General features: G+C 36.8%; 1 protein-coding gene across 5 annotated transcripts in view; it reads right to left on the bottom strand.

Moving 5' to 3' along the window:
- Positions 1 to 24,568, bottom strand: part of Mpp7 (MAGUK p55 scaffold protein 7) — a 214,211-nt gene that overhangs the window by 154,591 nt on the left and 35,052 nt on the right. For all 5 annotated transcript variants that reach the window (XM_048809158.1, XM_048809161.1, XM_048809159.1 and 2 more), the window contains exon 2: positions 1,978 to 2,135. In XM_048809158.1, coding sequence (XP_048665115.1) covers positions 1,978 to 2,014 — 37 coding nt within the window. In that variant the 5' untranslated portion in view covers positions 2,015 to 2,135. The remainder of the gene's footprint in view (positions 1 to 1,977; positions 2,136 to 24,568) is intronic.

Below are 24,568 nucleotides of genomic sequence, written 5' to 3'. Positions count from 1 at the left end.
AGTACTGAGAGGTTGGGGCATGCTGTCCGTTGGGTGCCATTCCGTCAGTTATACTCTGTTCTGCTGGAGACCTGATGAGGGGTCAACATCAACCATATTGCTAAGCAACAGGGCTTATGGTAAAAATGACCCCAGATGGCCAAATGCATCTGGACAGGGAGGACCTATAAGGGAACTACAAACATCTGATGAGAATACCACACTTAGGCGCTCTCTTAAGTGCACTAACCTTGGAACAGTGTCTTCTGTGCCTGATTCGAAACCTACTGGGACATAGATCAAAAAATACCATAAAGCAGAATGTCAATCGGATGGTACTTTAGATACGCACTAAGTGAGATGGTATGTGTGGAAAAGCTCTTTGTAAATACTAAGTAGCCTGTGCCATTTTTCATGACTGACACCTAAACTGCCCAATAAACCATAAATGCACCTTTTTAATCATGTTTTGAGTTATATGTAAGCAAAACCACTTTGCATTCAGTTAAAATAACACTTTTTTTGATGAAAAGCAGGGCATAAAACACAACTATAGTAAATTTATGGTTCAAATAAATTTTATCTATAATTCTGAAACCACTATGGAAAGTTTAAATCATTCATTTTTATATAGAAGAACACAAATGTGAGAATATATAATAACTAAAAAGAGGAAAAAATTCCAAAGGAGCTGTTTTCCAAATTAATATCTTGACAAAGAAATATTTTATATAACTTAACAATCAAAATTTCTTCCTGACAAAAGCTAGTGTAAATCTATCTGGGGGGGGAGGGGAATTCTTGATAGATAAAGATGAGACAAAACTTTTCCAAACTGTTAGTATGGAAATGCCAGAAAATAGCAAAGAATGATATCTGCAAACTGTGCAAATAAAAATGCCAATGTAACATAATAACAACACAAAATTACATTTGTAACTCAGCTGTTTCTGAAGATAAAGAGCAGATGATTGGAATGGTATAGGCTGAAATAGCTATGTCAGCTGGTTGGAAAATAGGACCAGTAGGACCAAATTCAGCACAGCCAGTGTGACAGAGAGGAAATTTTTTTAGTCACAGTATGCCACCACTTCTTTCAAGGGGTCTTCAAAATGCAAAGCAGAGCCTTCAACCATGTGCACTTTTTTTTTTTTTTTTTTGGTTATGGGGTTGAGAGGTGGGGAGGATACTGAGGATCTAACCCTGTGTCTCTCTCACACATGCTAAGCAAATGCTCTAGCCCTGAGAATGCCCTGGTCTCCCAGACACACATCCTTATAGGCATCCAGGGGAAAAATCACCATATCTGAGGAATACCAGAAGGACCTTCAAGGGGCATCTGCCACCCCCACTGCATTCCCTAAATTAGATCAGAAAGGGGCAATTTTACATTCACATATGGGATATTTTTTCTTTTCTTGGAAACATTCACTCTATGCATCTCTAAATCTTAGAAGTGAAAAGATGAAATGTGTTTATGAGTTTTAATTGAATTCCTCAATGACCTCTATCAATTTAGAGATAGGCATCACGTCTGGAAGAAAATAGAGGAATGGAATAGGGAGGATGTTTTCTTCTTTAAAGAAAAAATAAAGTGAGAGGTCTGAAGCAAAGGCGGCAAAAAGTTTATGTCTGTTGTTAAATCTGTGTGGAGGGCAACACAGGTAGATATCATGGAATTTGCCAGAATTTTCTGTTTATTTAAAATACCTCATTTTTAAAAAGCAAACACACAGCACTACTCCAAAAGCAAGACAATGTGAGAACACCGACACAGAGCACCACAGGACACCACGACCTGGATAGAGGAGCAGCCAGAGAGAGGCCTCCGGTAACTTTTCTACCAAGGACACGTCTAGGTTGGTTTCATGCCCCTCGTGTTGGTCACAAAGAAACAGGCATGAGCTGTTGGTGCTTTCTTACAGCAATGCTGCCTCTCAGCCCAAACAAGACTGGAGTAGGGGTGGAAGGAAATCGGCCCCTCTTGGCTTGGCATACCTGTGTCACTAGCAGATCCTGTGGACAGAGCTGGCATGATGCAGGCTGCGGGTGAGGGAACCCTCCACACACTTACGCCTCAGAAAGCCACGGGGAGCTCCAGTTCAACCGCCTGCAGCCACGCTGTTGCCCAGGATTTATATGTTTGTGAGCCCTTTCTAGAAAGAAAAGAAACGTTTAGATATTAAAAAAAAAAAAAGAATATCATTAAAAGGCAACATTCAACAACTAATTCTAAATTCTTGTTACCACACACTACCAACGAGATCACAAGAATTCTAACAGAATTTCTTCTACAGACAACATGCAGATATTCAGTAAGAAAGCTTCTGATTCTGATGTGCAATTTCTAATTGAAAACAGGAATGCGCTTCACGCATGTACCAAGGCTTCCTTAAAGATTTTTACATTTGGTCTGGGGGCCGCTGATGGGACAGATGGAGAACTTTAAGAAGCTTCTGTAAGTCGATGCCATTCTAAAATTCCTTTCCTCTGTTATCATAATTCAAGCTATAATTCTTAAACGCATAACCAAGACCATATGAATTGTCAGCAACCTATAACTAATTACATTTTTTAAAAAGCTCATTCTAATATGATGACTACAAAGTTTTCTAACTGAAGTCTTGCGAAGAACCTTGAAAGGCTTTTTTTTTTTTTTTTACTAAAATTGAAGCAAGAAATTATTACAGATTTCCAGAGTGTTAGTAATTTAAACTAAACTTAATGATCCAAGCTAATAAGTAAATTCTTTTAGTAAAAACTAGGCTTTGATGTATCTTGGAAAATGTCAACTTTTTTTTTTCCCAGTAACTATCCTAAGTTTATCCCAAAATAGGCAGTATAGGCAATATAGCATAACAGCTGAGCACCAGGGCTCTAGAGTTTGGTTTAATCTCTAATCCTGCTAGCTCTGTGATTTTGCACAAGTTTTTAATCTTATTAAATAAGGCTTAATTTCCTTACAAATGAAGACGATAATGCAGAACTGTTGATAATTAAATATGCTAAGACATACAATATAGTGTTTCATACACTGTAAACAAACAATAAATGTAATATGACCAGGGCTTTTTTAAAATTCAGGTAATCTAATTATAAAATTCAAACATAAAAGAAAGTAGCAAGATTAAAATTTACACTGACCTAACACCTAGAAGGAGGCCATGTGGTTTAAATTTGGATCACTGCTGCCTAATAATGGAAAATACACTCCATTTACACTTTTGTAGAACTCAGAACTACACAATGCACTTATGTTCATTTTCAAATGCTTTTGCCCCAAATCTCTATAACAAAGTCAGTCATTTGAAAGCATATTTTAACATATATAAGGACAACAGGAAAAACAGACACTGTAAACACTGGAAAAAGTAGCTCACTTTAATTCCTAAAACCTTTTAAAGTTGCTGATTCATATTACAGAATAAAGAAGAGTTTGCCAAATTTTACTTGAAAAAAATCCAACTGTAAAAATCCCATTAAAGCCTTCCAAATTAACTTTTTAATCGTCAAAGTGAAACTTAGTATAAAAAATTCACCAAATAGTCTTTCTTAGACTAAACTATCTGTTGTGATGTCTTGAAATCTGCTTCATATAACAAAGGTTCGTGTAGTTAAAAATGCACACAAATTCATACAAAGATGAGTGCTGATTAAAAATATGAGGGCAATTATTTTAAATACCAAATGAAAATATAAATCACTAAACTAAAAATTTTAAATGAGAGAAAAAAGACAAAGCAAAGTTTCATTAATGCTCAGCTCAAAAGATATTTTCCCAATGATTTTAAAAAGCAACTTTGCTTTGGTTGCATAAATTATTCCAATCAGGACTAAGATTCAACTACATGAAAATATTCCTTATATAAAGCAAGGGTAGAAATGAAATAATTCATACACAAAGCAAGTCCAAAATAGACTACATATAATTTAAAGACAGCAATCAATTAATGGACTTTTATTTGCTCAAAGGAAAAAGAAATTAAAAACAGTTAAAATTTGAAAAGCATATGCACATACATTTCTATCATTAGAGCAATATGTATGTATGTACATTGGCAGGCATTTGTTATATGTGCATGTGTGTCTAATTTAAGCTCTTTATGCCTTGAGAAAAGTCATAATTTGTATGGTATAGATTGCCACTGTAAGTATAGAAATGGATATATAATATACAGTCAATACTATGCAACCTACAGTTTCCTTATGGTTTAAAGAATTTATAATATTTTGCTTTTATAATCCATATATATCATTTAAATTAACGTGCTTTTATCAAACAATTAAAATGTGAACAGTGGGGAACATTTCATTGCATTAATACTAAAGAAAACCTTAAAATCCACACCAAAACATCTGTTTGAGCAGATATTGCCACATGTAAAAGAATTTAATCTCTCTCATTTTTTTCATAATGAACATTCAGGGTAAATTTTTCCAAATCTGTGTATTTACTACACTGTAATTATCATCTAAGTATACATTCTGCCAAGTAATTATCTTCTCAGAACATACATGTAGATTTTTAAAATGGTTTGATAGAATCCTAATCAGCAAAATACTTAACATTTTGTAGAACAAAGTTGTGATGCTGGGTTTAACTTTCAAATTGAGTTAAATTTTTGTGTAACAACGTTATTTTCTTTGGCTAAATTTATTGAAAATGCTTTGGAATTTGTCAGAACCCAGCCATAATTATTACTGACTGTTGTATGGAATCGATTTACTACAATACAAAAATACCAGCTGTTACAGTATGTCCTGAGAGGGATTACTGAATATTCTTAAATTGAAGTTCAATCCATCTTTCCATAAAAAAAAGACCCAAAGCCAGGAACATAACAGCTGTATCAAGTACACCTGAAGCATTTACAATACCCAACAGAACTATTACAATCCTCCTTTTAAAAGGCTTATTTTTGAAATTTCATTATTCCAGTTGTACCTTGCTTCTATATATCACACTGTATCAGGTTCTTCCGGCATTGATCACGTGGAAACAGTGAACTACCAGAAGGTGTATGAGCTTTCAATGCTCAATTTCTACTGTCCCTGACTAACCCTCAATGCTCCTGTGCCACTCATGACATCTAGTGGCCAACCAGAGAAATGCAAGTATCTGGAACAGGAAGTGGTCTGCGTTTTCAGTAATTCAAGAATTTATTTCATTCCGTCCAGTGACATAGTCATTTGCATATTTTTTATTAATGTGAACACACACAGTTAATGAATACAAATAAGAAATTGAGAAATTTCCAAGCACATTCCCTTCTCAATTGGGGGAGGTGTTCAAGAATATGAAAACTTTTAATTAAATGTCATCACAAATAACCTCTTTAAGAATTATATTAAGAGGCTATCACTTCACAAGACAACAACTATAATCAGAAATCCAACTGCAGATTTTTTCACAAGGTGAAAGTACTATAAAGTTGCATTTTTAAATAGCAATAAAATAACACAAAAAAATAAATTATCACAAATTTTTTCTTGAAAGTTCAATTTGAAAGATTCATTAGCTATATTTTCCAATGCAAGGGCAGACTGACATCTGTTAACTTTACTTGAATCTTCATAAATCCTATCTGTAAGAATATGAAGGAAGCAACATATAGCTAAATGGCATAAATCTGCTTACATGAAATAGTATTTATACCTTATATACTAGTGCTTCTCAAGGTGTGGTAGTCTCCAAGACCTTTCTAGAGGGCTTCTTGAGGTCAAATTATTTCTAGAAATATAGTGAGATGTTATCTGGCTTTTGCACTGTCAGTATGTGCACCATAGTAAGTGAGACCACTGGCACCTCAGCATGAATTAATACAGTGGCACTGAACTGAAGCTATTCATGGTTCACTTCCCAGTACTACAGGAGGGGTAGCGCAGGTGGGAGGGAGGAGGAAAAGGGTTGCTGTAGATTATCCTTAATGGAATAATGAAAATCAAAAATTAATGGACTATTAACTTATTTTTAATATTCTCTGTGATAAAATGGAAAGTACACATAAAGTACTATTGCTGGGAACAAAGCAAAGGCTAGCTCAAGAAACATTTGTGTAATGATTTCAGTTGTGAACTAGCTAGTCACTTTTTTCACGGGTGCTATTTTTACTTCAAAAGAGCAAATGAATGCTAAACCTTAGTAATTGTGCATTTGACAGACATTTCCTTGAACATGAATGAAATGAGTCTGTAACTTCAAAGAAACTAACAGTATGTGTTGCTAATGATAAAACGTGAGCTTCCAAGCAAAAATTTTATAAAGTTTGCATCCACCAGAAATGGCCCTCTCTTTGCATGGTGTGCACCAAGTTAACCAAAACAAATGCAAAATATAGGTAAATGAGTCTCCACTTTGCCTGGTTCTATCAGCGTTCCAAAACTCACAGGCTTTTCTGAGAAAATCAGTGGTGGTACTAACCAATGTGACTTTTTCTTTTTTTTTTTTTTTTGATACTGCGGCAATATTTGGAAGACCTGTATAACTCAGTGAACTTACATTTTCCTATTTTCTAGTAATACATTAGAAAATCATTAATGAATAAATTCATGTAAAGCACAAGATAGATTTAAAGTTCCAATACAATAAGTTTATTGATGTTTTCCAACTCTACACTGCAGCTTGTCCTGCCATGTGCCATGTTTTGCTGTAATAGAAAAATATATCCACAATTGACTGAAGAGGCTACCAAAATCATCCTACAGTTCTGTGGTAGGTTGGCTTTCCTCATATCTTTCAACCAAAACACATGATACAAATTGAGCATAGACATAAATCAGAAAATAACTGTCTCCTGTTAAGCCAGGAATTAAATAAACTTGCAACTCACTAATGTTTTTTTTTGTTTGTTTTGTTTTGTTTTGTTTTGGTAGGGGAGAGTTATTTTTTATAAAAATGTTATTTGTGTTAACAAGTTTTAATATTTTTTTAAAAACTAAACCTAGTTAAATTTCCAGTGTTTAATATTGATCAATACAGCCCACATAATCAAACCTCTTTAGAGTCTTCAAATAACTTTTAAGAGTGTCAAAGATCTGGAATCCAAAAGTGTTGAGAATGGCTATTCTAAGCCAAATCCCAGCAAACATTTTCTGGGAAGGACCAGACAGGAAACACTTTGGGCTTTGTAACCCATATGGCTTCTGTCTCAGCATAAATAACAGGCATGTGAGCGTGACTATGTTCCCATAACCCATTCATTGCCAAAAATGGGGTGTGCTGACCACAGTTCTATATGCTTGCATCCTACCTGCCAGTGACTTCAAGATCTAAAAGCAACATGCTTGTAACATTTTTATTGGTTATCATGGAAATAATAATAATAGTGCGGTATAAAACCAGATGCAAAGTAAGAGGGATGGAATTTTTTAAGATGCACTTCCTAATCATCAACAAAATTAGACTCCAATTTTGGCTATCCTAAGAATCTTGTGCTCACGGTCACTGTCCAGCATGCTAACAGAGGATCGCCCCGCATGTTGCTAGCCCAAGAAGACATCCAAATTCAAAGTCTGAAGTACAGATTCTAATCAAGGCATATCACTTTCACACAACTGTAAAGTAGAAAAGTGTTGAGAGCCACAGCCAAAGGGGCCCCAGCAAACTTCCAGCTGCCAGCAAACTTCCAGCTGGCAAACTTCCAGCTGCCGGCTGATGATTGGCTCACAGCGGCCCCAGCAACATCTAGCTGATTGGCTCCTCGGCCCCAGCAACATCTAGCTGATTGGCTCCTCTGCGGTGATGCTCATTGGACTGTTTCCCTGCCCTTTCAGACCACGGAGCTGCTCATTGGGGGACTTTTTTTGGCTCCGCCCACGTGACCCAGCCAATCGGCCTCAAGAGCAGGAGGATGGTGGGAGGTGAAGAGAGGCTTGTGTGGGAGAGAGAGGCTTGTGGAAAGCCGGTGGTGGCAGTTGAGGCTCTGAGGATTTTTCCTGAGAGGCTGTTTTGTTTGGCGTGTGTGGTTCTAAAAATAAAGTTAGTTTCTTTTGACAAGTGGCTCCTGATTGTGCCCAGCCAGACTGCGGCAGAAAAGTGAAATTTTATGAAGTGAATTATCCTAAGTTGAGAATTATCTGTATATGTAGGAACCTTTAAAATCTGCTTACAGCTGCCAAAGTGTTCAGATGTTGTTTGTAAGAAAATATGCCTTATACAACCCAAACCCAAAATCCTAGTTTTAAGGGGGAAAAAAGGAACAACTGTGAAAGATTAAAATGCCCCACATTTTTACAAACTCAACAGGGTTCAAGTGTTATGGAATGTGAAACTAACGTATCTTCTTCCCACAAATGGAAAGGGAAATACCAAAGCAACAGAAGAGAAGCATCTCATCCAAAGAATCCTATAAAGTTTTAAAGACTGAAAGGAGGAACGGGAGGATAAGCTGCTTTATAAACTTAAGAGACCCAGGTTTTCACAGGAAAATCGGCCAGGAGCCCTGGTCCACTCACAAGGAAGGTCATCCACTAGGAGCGCTTTCCGGAGAAGGCCCACACTGCCTGCCTCGTTCAGCTGTCCTTCCTGGAAGCAGAGATGGAATGGATGACCTCCAGCACAGCAGCCAGTGCACGAGGACTCCAGTTTTCCCCTCTCCTCAAACAATAGTATCTACAGTGCTGTGCCCACCCACCACCTCCTCACCAGACCACTGTCACTGGTTCACTTCCTACCACCTCGTACTAGAATGTCTCGGCTTCTTCTTCAAGATCACCCTGTTAGCCATCAATGACTGCTATTTTCACTGTGCCATGCCTTCCTCTAATTTTGGCTTTTTTCTTCATTGTTGGGGGCAGGGAAGAATGATACAGCTCTTTTGTGACATTTTCTTTGAATAATTCTCAATTCCAGATCCATCTCAGCATTCTACTGGCATTCTGTTAGATCCTCTCTACTGGAGAAACCAATTTTTACAACCATTTTTTATAATTAAGGTACACAAATGTAATTTTATGTTTTGTTCAACTTATATCCCTCATAAGATTTCCTTGAAGATGGAACCTATGTTACACACCCTTAAAAACTGCACAATGGTCCTTCTATGATCTGGATGTTTTGCGCATGGTCCCCGAGTGTTCACGTGATAGAAGCTTGGTCCCCACGTGGATGTATGAAGCAGTAGAACATTTAAGAGGTATTTGCCTCGTGGAGATAATTACGTCATTCATTAGGGGCATCACCCTTGGAAGCGATCAATATTGGTTTCTTCTTCCCATAGGAAGAGGTTATGATAAAGCAAGCCCACCAGAGGCTGAAATGTAACCAATACTGTGAGGTAAATGAAACTCTTTACTTTATAGAGCACCTGGCTTTAGGTAATTTGATATAGCAACACATAACACAAGGACCTGGACTAATACAGGTTCCCATTTATAAATACTTCAATAAATGGCCAACTCCAACCTTCCAAAACCTTTATCTTTCAGGTCAAAGTGGCCTCATTCTTTTGCTTATGGGGAGTTAGTACAGCAGAATATAATAGCACAGATTTTGAAATCAGACAGACCTAAGATCATATCCCAGCTCTGCCTTACTTACTATAGGACCTTGGCCAAGCAACTTAATGAAATGAAATTATGCCTGTATAATAGTAAGTCAACAGATGATAATTTCTATTAACACTTTCCAATCTCATTTTCACCACTATTTCCCACTTCCTCGAATCTAGCAAACTTTTAGAGATCCTATGATGAAAAGAATACATGCTTTGGTAGGAAACAGACCTTAGTTTTAAAATGTGAATTTGGGGCATAGTGGCTCACACCTGTGTTGGGAGTCACCCTGCTCCAAAGACTAACTTCCTCATCCCCCGAGAAGAGCTGTCCAATGGTGAGCCCTGCTGGCTCATATGATCCTTACCCACCAATCAGACTAGCCCTGCTGGCTCACATGATCCTTACGCACCAATCAGACTAGCCCTGCTGGCTCACATGATCCTTACCCACCAATCAGAAAGCACCCCATGCCAACTGTCAATCCGTTCAACCATTAAACTGTCATAACTGTCAAACCACACCCGGCTCTATAAATATGCAGAGCTGTTCCTCAATAAACGGGCATTTTCTCCCACGACGAGCCTTGTTCATTCTTTCAACCTGCAATCCCAACTGCTTGGGAAGCTGAAGCATGAGAATCACAAGTTCAAGGACATCTAGGCAACTTATTGATATCCTATCTCAAAATAAAAAATAATAGGGGCTGGAGACACAGCTTGTTGGGAGTCACCCCAGCTCCAAAGACTAACTTCCCCATCCCCCAAGAAGAGCTGTCCAATGGTGAACTCTGGTGGCTCACATGATCCTGCCATCCAATGGTGAGCCCTGCTGGCTCACATGATCCTTACCCACCAATCAGACTAGCCCTGCTGGCTCACATGATCCTTACCCACCAATCAAAAAGCACCCCATGCCAACTGTCAAACCCTTCAACCATTAAATTGTCATAACTGTCAAACCACCCCCGGCTCTATAAATATGCAGAGCTGTTCCTCAATAAATGGGCATTTTCTCCGACAGCAATCCTTGATCGTTCTTTCACAGCTTAGTAGTAGAGCACCCGTGGGTTCAATCCTCAGTACTGGAAAAAAACGGACTCTACCACTTATTACATGTACAAGTTACAAAATATGAAAGGTTAGAAACCATATAAAATCATTTAGAATATACATAGGAATGGTGGTGATGGCTTTCATTTTCTAAGTACATACAATTCCCAGACATTAGCTTAAAAACTCAACATATATTGTTGAATTCTCATAATAATCTTGTTTAGAAAACACAATTTCATGTCTTACAGATGAGGAAACTGAATTTTGAGAAATTTGCCCTATGCCCCAGCTTGCAAGGATTCTAATGTCAGGTAATATGAATCCAGTGCTCACACTTGTTCATTACACTACACAGTGCTGCCTCTTAACTCTAAACTCCCTCAATCAGTTTTCTTGTTTATCAAGGAGAATTAATATCTACGCCTCATTCACTTATTGTGATGACTAAAGAAAACTTGCAAGATGTTCAGACATTAGGTTATTCACACCCTTTATGTTTTGTTCAACTTATATCCCTCATAAGATTTCCTTATTTCCAACTTATATCCATCATAAGATTTCACACACACACACACACAAAATAAACAAAATAAACCTTTCCATTAATATCCGTGAGTTTAACCTGTTTAAAGCTGCCCAGGTCACATCCACATCCTCTAGTTTGCTCCTCAGGAACCTTATTATCATGCCTTCTCTGATTAATCCAAAACATCAAGCCGGTTCAGAAAACAATCTTCTCAGTCTTCAATCTTTTGATCTCCAATACTTAGGTCTAAAATACACCTACAGTTTCATAACCTATAAAAGCACAGATATTTCTAAAGTCTATAGAAAAATCCTGCATGATAGCCAAAGATAACTTCTATATTGAATACAGTTATAATAAAATAATAATAGAGTAAATCAGAAGCTCAAGAATATAATTCAGACTCTTTTGAATCTTTCTTAAAAAACAAAATGTCTCCACAGTATTACCAAACATTGTAGTTAGTAATTTCCAAAATATCATGGTCTAAAAATAGATCACCCAATTAGCTAAGTTTTATTAAAATTATGTATCACTTTCTATACAGATTAACATGCATAAAAATAGAATAAATCTCCTTTCCATAACAAAAATACTCAAACTAGGAATAAAAATTGTCTCAACATAATAAAGTCCAAATATGAAAAGTCAACAGTTAACGTCATATTCAATGGTGAAAGAATGAAAGCTTTTCCTCTGAGATCAGGAAAAAGACAAGGATTCCTACTCTTACCATTTCTATTTGATACAGTAATGGAAGTTCTAGCCACAATGATTAGGCAAGAAAAATAAATAAAAGGCATTCAAGTAGAAAGAAAGATTTTATCTTTATTTGCAAATGGCACAACGTGTTATGTAGAAAATGCTAAAGACTACACACACACACCCTCACACACATACACAAACAGTTCAAACTAATAAAAGGATTCAACAAAACTATAGGATACAAAATTACATTTCTCTACATAATTAACGATTTTTTTAAAAAAATTTAAAATCCTATTTATGATAACAAATAAAAGACTTTAGAAATAAACTTACCCAAGGAAGCAAAGTCTAAACACTATAAACACTGAGAAAAAAAAAGATTAAAGATGACACAAATAAATGCAAATAAATGCAAAGATATCCCATGTTCATGGATTGGAAGACTTAATATTGTTAAGTGTCCATACTACCTAAAGTGATCTAAAAGTTCAATGAGATCCATACAAATTCAAATGACATTTTTTTACAGAAATAAAGACCATCTTAAAGTCCAAGAAATCTCAACACATTCAAAATAAGCAAAAAAAAAAAAAAAATCTGAAAAGAACAAAACTGGAGGTTCTATTACCCTTCTTGATTCCTATATTAATCAAATCAGTGTAGTATATCCTAAAGACCAACAGGACACAACAGAAGCACAGAAATTAACCTTCATGAGCATGGTCAAGTAATCTTTGACAAAGATGCAAAATCATTTAATGGAAAATGGACATCTTCTTCAACAAATACTGTTGGGAAAATAAAATAACGTCCCCATACAAAAGAAAAAGATTGGGCCCATGCTTTATATAATTCATAAAATTTAAAACAAAATGGATTTAAAGCCTAAATATAAGACCTAATATTTTATAACTCTGAGAATAAAACACAGGGGAAAAGTTTACTGACAATAGATTTGGCCATTATTTCTTGAATATGATACCAAAAGCACAGGCAAAAAGAAGAGAGGGGTCTGGGGATGCAGCTCAGCAATAGGGTGCATGACTTGCTTGCTCAAGGCCATGGGTTCAATCCTCTGTACCACATACATACACAAACTCATACAAACTTAACAAAAATAAATCATTTCTTAAAAAAAAACAACACAAGAACAGAGAGACCAAATGGTACAAGATTAAACAGAAACTTATTATGAGCATCTAAAGAAACAATGAAAAGAGTGAAGTGGGAATCCACAGAATGGAAGAAAATATTTGTAAATCATAAATGTGATAAGAGATCAACATCCAGAATCCATAAGGGATTCCTACAACTCAACCATAAAAAGGACCTGACCAGATATTTCTCAAAAAAAAAAAAAAGACACACATAGGGCCAAGAAGCATATGAAAAGATCCTTAATATCACTGATCATTAGAAAAATGCAAATCAAGATCACAATAAGATCACTTCATACCTATTAGAATGGGCACTATAAAAAATAACAAGTGTTGGGGAGGATGGGAAGAAACTAAACCCTTTGGCACTATTGGTGGAATGTGAAGTGGTGCAGGCACTAGGGAAAGACGTAAGGCAACTCCTCAAAAATCTAAAAACTCTGGGCAGCGTGGTGCACACCTATAATCCCAGCAGCTCAGGAGGTTTAGGTAGGAATATCATAAATTCAAGCCAGCCTTTTGCTGGTATACATCCAGCAAAACTGAACACAGATCTCAAAGAGATATTTGCACACCTATACTTACTACAGCATTGTTCACAACAGCCAAAGGATAGAAGTAAGCCAAGTGTCCATGACAAAGGAATGAGTAGACAAAATGTGGTATATACCTACAATGGAATGTTATTCAGCTATCAAAAAGAAGAAAAAAGCCAATTACCCAAAGACAAATATTGTATGGTTCCACTTACATGCAGTATTCAAAGTAGTTGAAAGCATAAAAACAGAAATTAGAATGGTGATTGCCAGTGACTATGGGGAAGGAGAAATGGGTTATTGTTCAATATGTACAGAATTTTAGTCTTGCAAGGAAAAAGTCCTGGAGATCTGTTACACTACAATATGAATATATTTAACACTTCTGAATCATACATCTAAAAAATTAAGATGTCACAAGGCTGTAATAGAGGAAAAAGTAGGCGCAAATCTTCATCATGTCGGATTAGGCCCCAACTTCCTTAACAAGAAATGTACAAGAAATAAAATCAAGAATTAATAAATGGGATGGATTCCAACTAAAAATCTTCTTCTCAGCAAAAGAAACAACAATGAGGTGAAGAAAGAGCCTACATCTTGGGAGCAAATTTTTGCCACACGCACATCAGATAGAGCACTAATCTCCAGGATATATAAAGAACTCAAAAAACTCGACACCAAAAATACTAACAACTCAATCAATCAACGGGCTAAGGAGCTGAACAGACAATTCTCAGAAAAAGAAATACAATCTGTCAACAAATATATGAAAAATGTTCAATGTCTCTAGTAATTAGAAAAATGCAAATCAAAACTACTCTAAGATTTCATCTCACTCGAATCAGAACGGCAGCTATTATGAAGACAAACAACAATAAGTGTTGGCGAGGATGTGGGAGAAAAGGCACACTCATACATTGCTGGTGGGATCACAAATTGGTGCAACCACTCTGAAAAATAGTATGGAGATTGCTTAGAAAACTTGGAATGGAACCACCATTTGACCAGCTATCCCATTCCTTGGTCTATACCCAAAGGACTTAAAAATCAGCATACTATAGTAATGCAGCCACATCAATGTTCATAGCAGCTCAATTCACAATAGTAAACTGCGGACGCCACCTAGATGCCCTTCAACAGATGAATGGGTAAAGAAACTGTGATTGATACACACACACACACACACACACACACACACACACAATGGAATATTACTCAGCATTAAAAGAGAATAAAATTATGGCATTTGCAGGTAAATGGATGGAGTTGGAGAATATCACGCTAAGTGAAGTTAGCCAATCCCTAAAAACCAAATGCTGAATGTTTTCTCTGATATGAGGATGCCAATTCATAATGGGGATGGGGGGAGCCATGGGAGGAAAAGACAAACTTTAGATAGAATAAAGGGGAAGGGAAGGGAAAGGGAGCGGGGAGGGGAGCAGGAAAGACAGTGGAATGAGATGATCGTCATTACCCTAAGTTGGAAAATATAATGCTAAGTGAAGTTAGCCAATCCCTAAAACCAAATGCCGAATGTTTTCTCTGATATAAGGCTGCTAATTCATAGTGGGGGGAGTGGGAGGATTAGATGAACTCTAGATAGGGCAAAGGGGAAAAGGGGAGGAAGGGAAAGGGAAGGACATAGGGGTAGGAAAGATGGTGGAATGAGATGGACATCACTACCCTAAGTACATGTATGAAGACACGAATGGTGTGACTCTAGTTTGTGTACAACCAGAGACATGAAAAATTGTGCTGCAATTGTGACAATGAATCAAAATGCATTCTGCTGTCAGATATATCTAATTAAAATAAATACATAAATTTAAAACAAAAGACGTCAGGAGGCTGAGGCAGGAGGATCACAATTTCAAAGCCAGCATCAGCAACTTAGCGAAACCCTGTCTCATAATAAAAAGGGCTGGGGGTGTGGCTCAGTGGCTTTGCACCCCTGGGTTCAATCCCTGGCACCAATTAAAAAGTAAAACAAATGCTAAATGGGAGTTTTTGTCATAATTTTAAAACAATTAGCATAATACTTTGCCAACAAGGAAATAACTACCAACTAACAGGAGCCAGAACAGTCCCCTAACAGTCTGGTAAGCAGCACTCAGAGATGAGAAACACCCCCAGAATACAGTGAACGGATATAAAAACAGCTGCACACACCATCCAGCCTTTACACATGGTGTGTGGAACCATTCTGGAAGTCAGTTTTGAAAGACATGAGTCACTGTTGCATTAAAATTCACACACACTTTGTCAAAAAGGGCAGACTAATAACAAGTAATTATGCTACAAGTTTGCAGTATAGTAGATAGTTTCAAATATCTCTACCAGGGAGGACTCAACTAGCACACCAAGGCACACAGTGCAGAGAACCCAACGCTAGTAATTACTTTGGAAATGTTCCTAATTGTGGTTAGACAATGATTCAACTCAACACTATTTCTGTGACTTCTCTCTTCCAAGCACAGGGAAGATGTAAGTAGTCACCATCCCCTTGAGGTTAGCTGAGGTCTTACAGCTTGCCTTGACTAATAAATAAGAGTGACAGGATTCCACATCTCCACCCTCTCAAACTGTCTACTATTCCACATAATGGCACCTCCATCAGCTCAAGTCCCTGACATGGAACAGAACACCCCACCAACATGTGAGGGACATACAGCTTGAGCAAGAAATAAACGTTTGTTATTGGGACTGTTTGCTATTGAAGTGCAACTTAGTACATTATGTGATAATGTGATAAACTGATACATAGCTCATTTGTACAAACTAATACTATGATTTTAAAAAACAAATCAATTGTGTTATTTCCTATGAGAAATACCTACAAAGAATCTGGATATTTATAAACATGATTTCATTTGTTAATACTAATTTGACAACAAAAATCATGCAAACTGTCTAGCTTTTTCAGTTTCCTAGGCCCTATGTCAGAACCACCAAAAATAAGCTTTCCAAAAATGCATTTTCATTATAAAATGTCACAATACCAAAATTAGTCACATTTTAAATTAAGTACAGCAATAGTCAAACTAAATTTAATACGCAGTTGCTATGTTCATGCATATTTACATATGTATTTTTGAAGCTATTAAAAATAGATAATAACAGAAGAAAATATGAAATTCAAAAGCATTGTTGATTTAGAATATGAACAACTCAATGTAGACTTCGGTTTTTCTCCCTGGTGTTCTACCTTCACACTCTTAAAGGATCCTCACTCCCCTATACACAAGCTTATGTCCATTTTTTTTTTCCTGTCTTCTAATACACCATCTATTTTAATGATTTTTTAATATTTATTTCTTAGTTGTAGGTGGACACAATATCTTTATTTCATTTTTACATGGTGCTGAGGTTTGAACTCAGTGCCTCCCATGTGCTAGGCATGCATTCTACCACTGAGCCACAACTCCAGCCCCTATTTTAATGTTTTCTGAAGCTAAAAGCATACTGGAGAAGCTCCTCAGACAACTCTAATGTTGTATTTGTGGAGTAAAATAGTGAATGCTAAGTTAAAAGAGAATCTAGTCTATGTTGGCCCTTTATGTATTAAATAGTGAAGACACTCATCGTCAAAGTCAGTTAAAAGCCAAGCAAATTCTTAAGAGGACTGTATTGTCCATAAAAGTTGTTATGTTATTTTCTTCAATAACCTCAATGAACTTCATTTGTGTTAGATGCTGGAATCTACTGACTCTACTTTGTAAAAGTTTTAATTTGCCTGTCTGAACAAGACTATTTTAGTTTCCAGGATGAAACGAACAGACGATAAGAGGAAAAGTCAACATCTGCAAAGTCTCCTGTGAAGACAGAAGGAAAGTTAAGTTGCTATGGAAAGTAACATGCCCACCATTGTCCAAAAGCCATGGGAAATATTTACACAAAAGCATTTCACAGAACTATGTATCACCTCTTGGAGGGCTAGTAGGCAAACTCCTTCCCACTAACATCCTCTGGAATGAGTCCGGGTAAGGAGAAACTCACTTTCCAATGAATTTAATATCAAGAAATCTGAGGGTTAGGACTTGAATGAAAAAGAGAAGGGTGGAGGGACATACTGGGACAGAAAAAAATTTAAAGATTATTTGGAAACCAGCTAGTAAGTCACTTCCTATGCATGCGTTCCTGAGACATGCCTACATGATGCACAGCAAATAATGCCAATTCTGAGCAGGACACTTTGCACACAGGAACATGGCTACTGTGGTTCAGGTTTCAGAGGGCATCTTCTCTGGGGAGCCTCCTTGGCCACCCTGTCTACTGTCTACACACACACACACACACACACACACACCCATTCCCACTGTGTCTTCACTGTGCTCACCACCACCTAATACATTACATATATTCCGGGTGTCTTGTCTGCTCTCTGTCTTGGGTACAAACCACACGCAGGAACTGTTTGTCTGTCTTGTACACTGCTGGATCCTTAGTGTCTGAGAATAATCCTTGACAGAGTAACAGGTGGTTCCAGAAGCTATTTTTTGAGTGGACAAAGAAATGAATGAGTGAAGTGGAACCCTGCCAATTTTAGTTATGATACTATCTAGTGTTTTATATGTAACATTGTTATTCATCTTATACCTCCGCTCATTCCCTTCCTAGTTCTCCAGGTCAATGGAGGAAGGAAGCTGATCTCATTTATCATAATCTGTAACATTCACCAGACCAAAGGTAAGGCCAGCAAAGTCTCTTATTAAAGGTCAGTGTCCATGCCCACTGCCCTTTAGCATTTCCTGATCCCTTCTCCTGCAAGTGGTCCGTGCTTGTGCCAGTGGCTTGCCTCCTGCTCACTCTTACCATGGCATGTGGCTGGACCATAATTGCTCTCCCTGTGCACCTGCTTTCTCAAACTTCCTCTCCTCTGGGTTCTGGAGTGATTACAGAGCCTGCCTCCTTCCCAGGTAGGAGAAGTCTGACCATCTCCGCTCTAATCCCCCTTTCTCTTCCCATAGAGAAGCCTCCCATGGGTCACTGTCTTGGCCAAGAACCATTTCCAATAATACTTTTTTGTGCATTTGATACTTTGCTCTAATCAAAAAAGTTTTCTAAGTTTTATAAAAAGCTTTGATCTCAAATTTAATAGCATTTGCTATACGCAACGCCTCTTGGAGGGCTAGTAGGCAAACTCCTTCCCACTAACATCCTCTGGAATGAGTCTGGGTAAGAAGAAACTTACTTCCCAAAAATCTCAGAAGGGTCAAGGAAGAGAAATACTGTACAACTACAAGCTTGTACGGTTCTTTTTTGAGATATGACAAAATCTAGTATCTACAGTCTCAAATCCAAACTTTTCTGATTATATCTCCCTAAACATCCCTCCCCTGACATCCCAGTTTTAGAGAGATACTTGTTAAAGTATTTAAGGATGTAATGATTTCTGTGAGTCACTCAAAAATGTTCAGTGAAGAGAGAGAGAGATAGCACAAGCCTGCACATGGCCAAATGTTATAAATTGCTGGATTTAACATAGGCATATAGTTATTCATTCTACTGTTCTTTCAATATTTGTGTCTCAATTTTTATGCTGTCTTTGGAAAACAAATAATTTCTCTGTCTCTCAGTCTCCTGTACCTCAGAGCTGTGTCTCCTGAGGACCCTAATCAGCCAACTTAACAAATGCAATGACTGTCACACTAGACTGTCCCCACCTCCAGCCCACTCGGCTCACAGCTGCCAGCAGCCTCTCAGATATATACATGATCACATGACTGCTCTAAATAAAACTACCTGGTGAATCAATGGCACTTCTGTGATAAGTTTTAAATTCCGTAAAATTATATGTGCCCTCTGAGATTTCTGCCTTTTTTCTCTGCAAAAATCATACTGAAACTTGCCCCCCAAAATTCTATAATGAACAGAATGCACTGTGCTATATCTTTCAACTCTTGAGGTATTTGCTCAACTTGAGTTCCTCAGCCTGTTTCAAAATATGGGTTTAATTTGCATGTATAATGTCACACTGCTTAATGACGAGCAAAAAGGAGCATCATAGCAAGACTGAGGGACAACAAGGCCAAAATATAAACATGCATTCTTTTTTTTAATCCTGAAAATTACTATTCAGCAATTCCTTTCAAAATCAGCAGAGGGTGCCACACTTTTATTTATACAAAGGAAAATGAAGGTCACCTTAACAAACTTGCAGTTTCGGACTGTTAAAAAAAAAAATCTCAAAAATACATTTCCAATAAAAGAGGAATCAAAAGAATAAATATCTGATATAAATTGAATCAGAACATGTATCTTTATTTAGCAAAAAGAAACCGTCTGATAATGTATCAAAGTTCTAAATGTGATTATACTCTCTGAACCAATAATTTCACCTGCAAGGAATTTACCCTAAGAAATAATCAAGTATGCAACTATGAGCCAATCCATTTACACAAACTATAACAAAAGAATGCTCAAGTTTTTAATGGCACTATTTTGACTGCAGTTACTACGTCATTCACAACATCAATATGAAATGAACTCTAGATATTTCTCCTTCAATATACCTGCACCAACAAGGAAGTCGGCATTCCCTAGCACAACTCATGCAATCGGTTTCACTTTGGGCTTTCTAGTTTGTTCTACCTAAGCTAGTTTTCGGTCTATTTTCAGCTTCAGTTTTTATGTTTCAGAAAGGGGCTGACAATTGAGTGACCACAGTTTGAAAGGACAATAAAACCTAAAGTTTACTGATACTTAACACATTTTTGACAGGACAATAAAACTTAGAGTTTACTGATACTTTCAACATTAATCATGTCATTTTATGACTTATATATTGCTTATAGTTATAAAACAATTAACAAACTCATGTATTTGCATAGTACTATGCCAGAGGTGTTACAGAATACCAAATTATAAACACACCTAGATTTCACTCTTTAAATCAAGTCCAATTCTAAAGTGCTAAATCTATGTGTATATATTTTATTCTGCAGTTATTCTCATTAACTTCAGGGACTCCTGAAATATGCTACACCAAGAGCATTCGAGACATTCCACTGTGTACATTATAATGATGGCTAGATTTCTTATCTGAAAAACAGAAGAGATGGGATTGAACAAGAATAGAACCAATATACTTGGGAATTTATCCAGCTTTCTGTAAAGAATGAAAAATCAGCTATTACTCAAGTCTAGGTTGTAATACGAGAAGCTGGCATCAACTTTCATGCCCAATTTCTCCCTATCACAGCCCCTCTTTCTAGACAATCTGCAACCACTCACTGTTTTGTGTGATATGTAAAAGGCAAAAAATAAGCCTATATCTAATATCAAACAGAGGCAGTAAAAGGCAACCAGATAAGATTTTTTTTCCAACTTGGCAAACTCAAGTCTTACTAGTGGAAACTCAATAGACTCTTGAAATCTGAACCTACTTAAGTAACACTGACTAGCAAACAATTTGAAAATAAAAGCTTACATTACTGGCACATACGTCAGGTAAAAACCCCACTCACATCACAACTGGGCTGTCTATAACGAGTCTGTTCTCAGCTTCATTTCTTTAAACATAAGTCTGGTTGGGGGGGGGGTTGGTAAAAGATAAGTTGGCAGGGAGGAAATTACTGCCACCCAAAAGCAGACTAGGGTGTTTGGGACTATGATTACAGAGTTTTAAAGTTTGCTGGGTATGCCCAAGTGGTTAACCAGATACATGCAAAAGAAAAATGAACCTTTTATAAAAGATGAGGACTCTGACTTCCGTGCAGCCTAAGAACCAGATCCAAACCCAAAGGTAGGATTAAACAGAAAGACAAAAATTAATAAATCTATGTTAACTATTTCAACATCAAGAAGATCTATAAATATCATAATGAAGAAACATTTACTAATACTTTTCCTTCCCACTTGATAAGCTTTACAAGATTTGAAATGAAATATCATCTTCCCTAATTTTTACACATTATACAAAATGAGCTAAGTCACTGATTCTACTTGGCTGTTTAAGACATCAATTCCCAATTATTTAAAAAAATATATGTACTTTTGCTTTATCTGCTCCTTTGTGAATTCTCTTCAGTTGCATTATAAATTCCTCATATTAACATGTGACAATGTCTCAAAAGATTCCTCATACTCTACTTATGACACTTGAGAACATTTCAAAAACCATTAAGTTCACAAATTAGCCAAGACCTTGAAGAGAAAAATCACAGTTGCAGAAGTTCTTAAAATCTTGCTAAATGTGTCTTCTGGATCAAGAGCTGCATTTCTTTGCCCTAATCCCTAGAGTCAAATGTTATGGAAAAGAAAGAAGAAACTCAAGGACCCAATAAAATAAAGGGTTTATAGTCAGAAATCAGTAACACATTTTAGTGAGCCAAAAGCCTTTTGGCTTCCTGTTCTGAACTACTAATTTTGCAAAGGTATGACAAATGCAGATAATAACACTGAATCACCTGAATTAATAATTTGATCTTATCTTTTTAATACAGGGATTCCAAGATTAGTCAAGCTGATCTAAGACCTTAAACAGTCAATAAAAAGAGACCAGAGCTAATTACTTAAAACCTACCCAACAGAATTATCCCAAATGCAAATAAAAAGTATTACACAGAAAACCACAAAAACAGATTCATCTCGAAGTAAAAACCCAGGGAGAGTATACTTAACTGAGTCATTACTCGACCTACACCCTAGATAGGTCTCACAATCAAACCAACAGGAATGGCAGAGAGGATAGAAGGTGCAACCTGCCATCTTACTCATCAAGAGTGAAGAGCTGGCTAGAAGAGTAGCTGTCCTGCCCAGACATGCAAACAACTTAATGACCACCTCAGGGAGAACAGCTGAATTCAGGCAGCAAGGGAACCTGCACAAATCAACAAAGCCTATTGAGACCTCGAGCGTCATTTGCTATGTATGGTGGCTGGGAAAATGATTATATAATGGTAGGGACAAAAGACTTTCGCAGGAAGCTGGCATCAGATAATGAAACATGAATTCATCCAGTTTTTCTAGTTATTTGTCAAAGTACTGTAAAATTGAAAACTGGAAATCACTGAATTTTCACCTTTCCTCCCCTTTTGTTCTCTCTTTTGTACTTGTTCTAATTTGGTGCATTGGAATTCTGGGGAAAGTGTATTTATAAAAAAGAGAGACAGAGAGATGGAAATCCATTTCTCCTTAATTCTACAACTTCATTATTTGATTTTTTTTTTTTTTTTTACTGGTCAACTCTACAAACTCATAAAGTTCTAGTCACGGAGCTCAATGATGGATATGCATTCGTTTCTAAGAGCACTCTCATTTATGTGGAGTGGAGTAACCATGAGTATTTCTATTGGTCCTTGGTGGTATCCTAAAATGTTGGAAGGGAAACAGAGGGAGATGATGAGACATATGGCAATCAAGTAAAGGCATGTTAGTTTAAAAACTAGAGAACTCTCACTCCACATTAGTCATTCCTTTGGAGCTCATGGAAGACCCTGGAAACACTACTCTGCAGAGTCTCCCATTGTCAATTTTCTGTGCTCTAACTATCAGAACTATGCCTGAGGTCAACAGGACACACTTTGCAAAAAAAAAAAAAAAAATAGAATATGGAACAATTTGGAGAGAGCAAGTCTAGATAGGGAGGACAGGTGGGCAGAAGGGGCTCCAGGGGCAAGGCGAGGAGGTGGGGCACTGGGGCAAAGAGCTGAGGAGAAATCAAATGCAACTACCCAGATTCTGAGACAGACCTCTGCAGATGCTGTAGTTAAATTTTTAAGATGACTTGTCTTCCAGCCTACTGCCAACTGCAAATAGCCCACGAGCCTTCCAAGGTTTTGGTTATCTTTAAAAGCAAAGCCTATTAATTTTAAAGATTTTAGTAATCAGCAAATACACTCCAGAGAAATAAACTTTAGCCAGGATTCTACATGTGGGAATTTTCATGACACACATAATTTATACACGTGAAAAAATATACATGGACAAGAAAACTTACCAAGCATCATTAATGACAGAGGAAAAAAAGAAGAATGACCTAAAATGTCTATCAATTAGGCAATAGTTCTTGAAAAATTAATAATGAATGAAAAGTAGAACATATAGGAGGGTTGGGATATAAAATAGGATTAATTCTTAGCCTCTATTCTTGGCACTTTTAAAATTTAACAGTAAATATTCATTGAAGTTTTCTATAATTAAACACAGAGAAAAACCATACATATTATTACAATGTTTAAGAAATCAAATGGCAGCCATGGCCCGCAATTCCATTGTAGATCTCAAGGCCTATTTAATCTATCACCATATTTAACACCTTTATACAAGTATCTATGCGTCTCCTCCATTAGACTATAAATTATTTGGGAACAAAAATAAATATAAATCATCTTTTATAATGCCTGGCACAGAGATGCTCATTAAATGCATGCTGAGTGAATGATGAACAGACAAAATACACATTTGACCTAAGGCTAATACAGGAAAACACACTTGGCTACAGCTCTGATCAGAAGTCCTCTGAGCAGTCAGCCTGACCATGGGAAAGATATAGATGGTTCTCAGAAAACATGAATTTTAGAAGATTCCACAATTCCTTGTAAGGATCTAGGTCACCTAGATCAAACTAACTCATCACAATATCACCCACAATATATTAAAAATTAAGTGACAGCAACGATCCTGTGGATGTAGGTCAGTTTAGAGCACATGTTTAGCATGGATAAGGTCCTGGATTCAATCCCCACCACCAAATTAAAAAGATCAGAAACTAAAAAATAAAAACAAACTAAGTTGTAGCAGTGAAGTCTTCACAGTATTAAAAAGCCATAGGTAAAGTTGAGGGTTTTGTGTCATAGAATGAATTGGAAATAATATCACTTACCTGGTATCTGGAACGAAAGTCTAGGTTGTGAGAAACAAATTGGTTATATTTTCCTTGTATATTATCATTATGATTTTAAAACTCTGAAATAAAGTATTAAAGTATAGGCTTGGGAGACTGAGACAGGAGGATCGAGAGTTCAAAGCCAGCCTCGGTAATAGAAAGGCACTGAGCTACTCAGTGAGACCCTGTCTGTAAATGAAATACAAAATAGGGCTAGGGATGTGGCTCAGTGATTAATTAAGTGCCTGGAGTTCAATCCCTGGTACAAAAAAAAAAAAAAAAAAAAA

The sequence above is a fragment of the Marmota marmota genome, unplaced genomic scaffold (assembly GCF_001458135.2).
Source record: "Marmota marmota marmota unplaced genomic scaffold, marMar, whole genome shotgun sequence".
In the NCBI taxonomy this organism is placed as follows: domain Eukaryota; kingdom Metazoa; phylum Chordata; class Mammalia; order Rodentia; family Sciuridae; genus Marmota; species Marmota marmota.
Note: the sequence above shows the minus strand (reverse complement) of the source record. Positions and strands in the feature narration are given on the sequence as shown.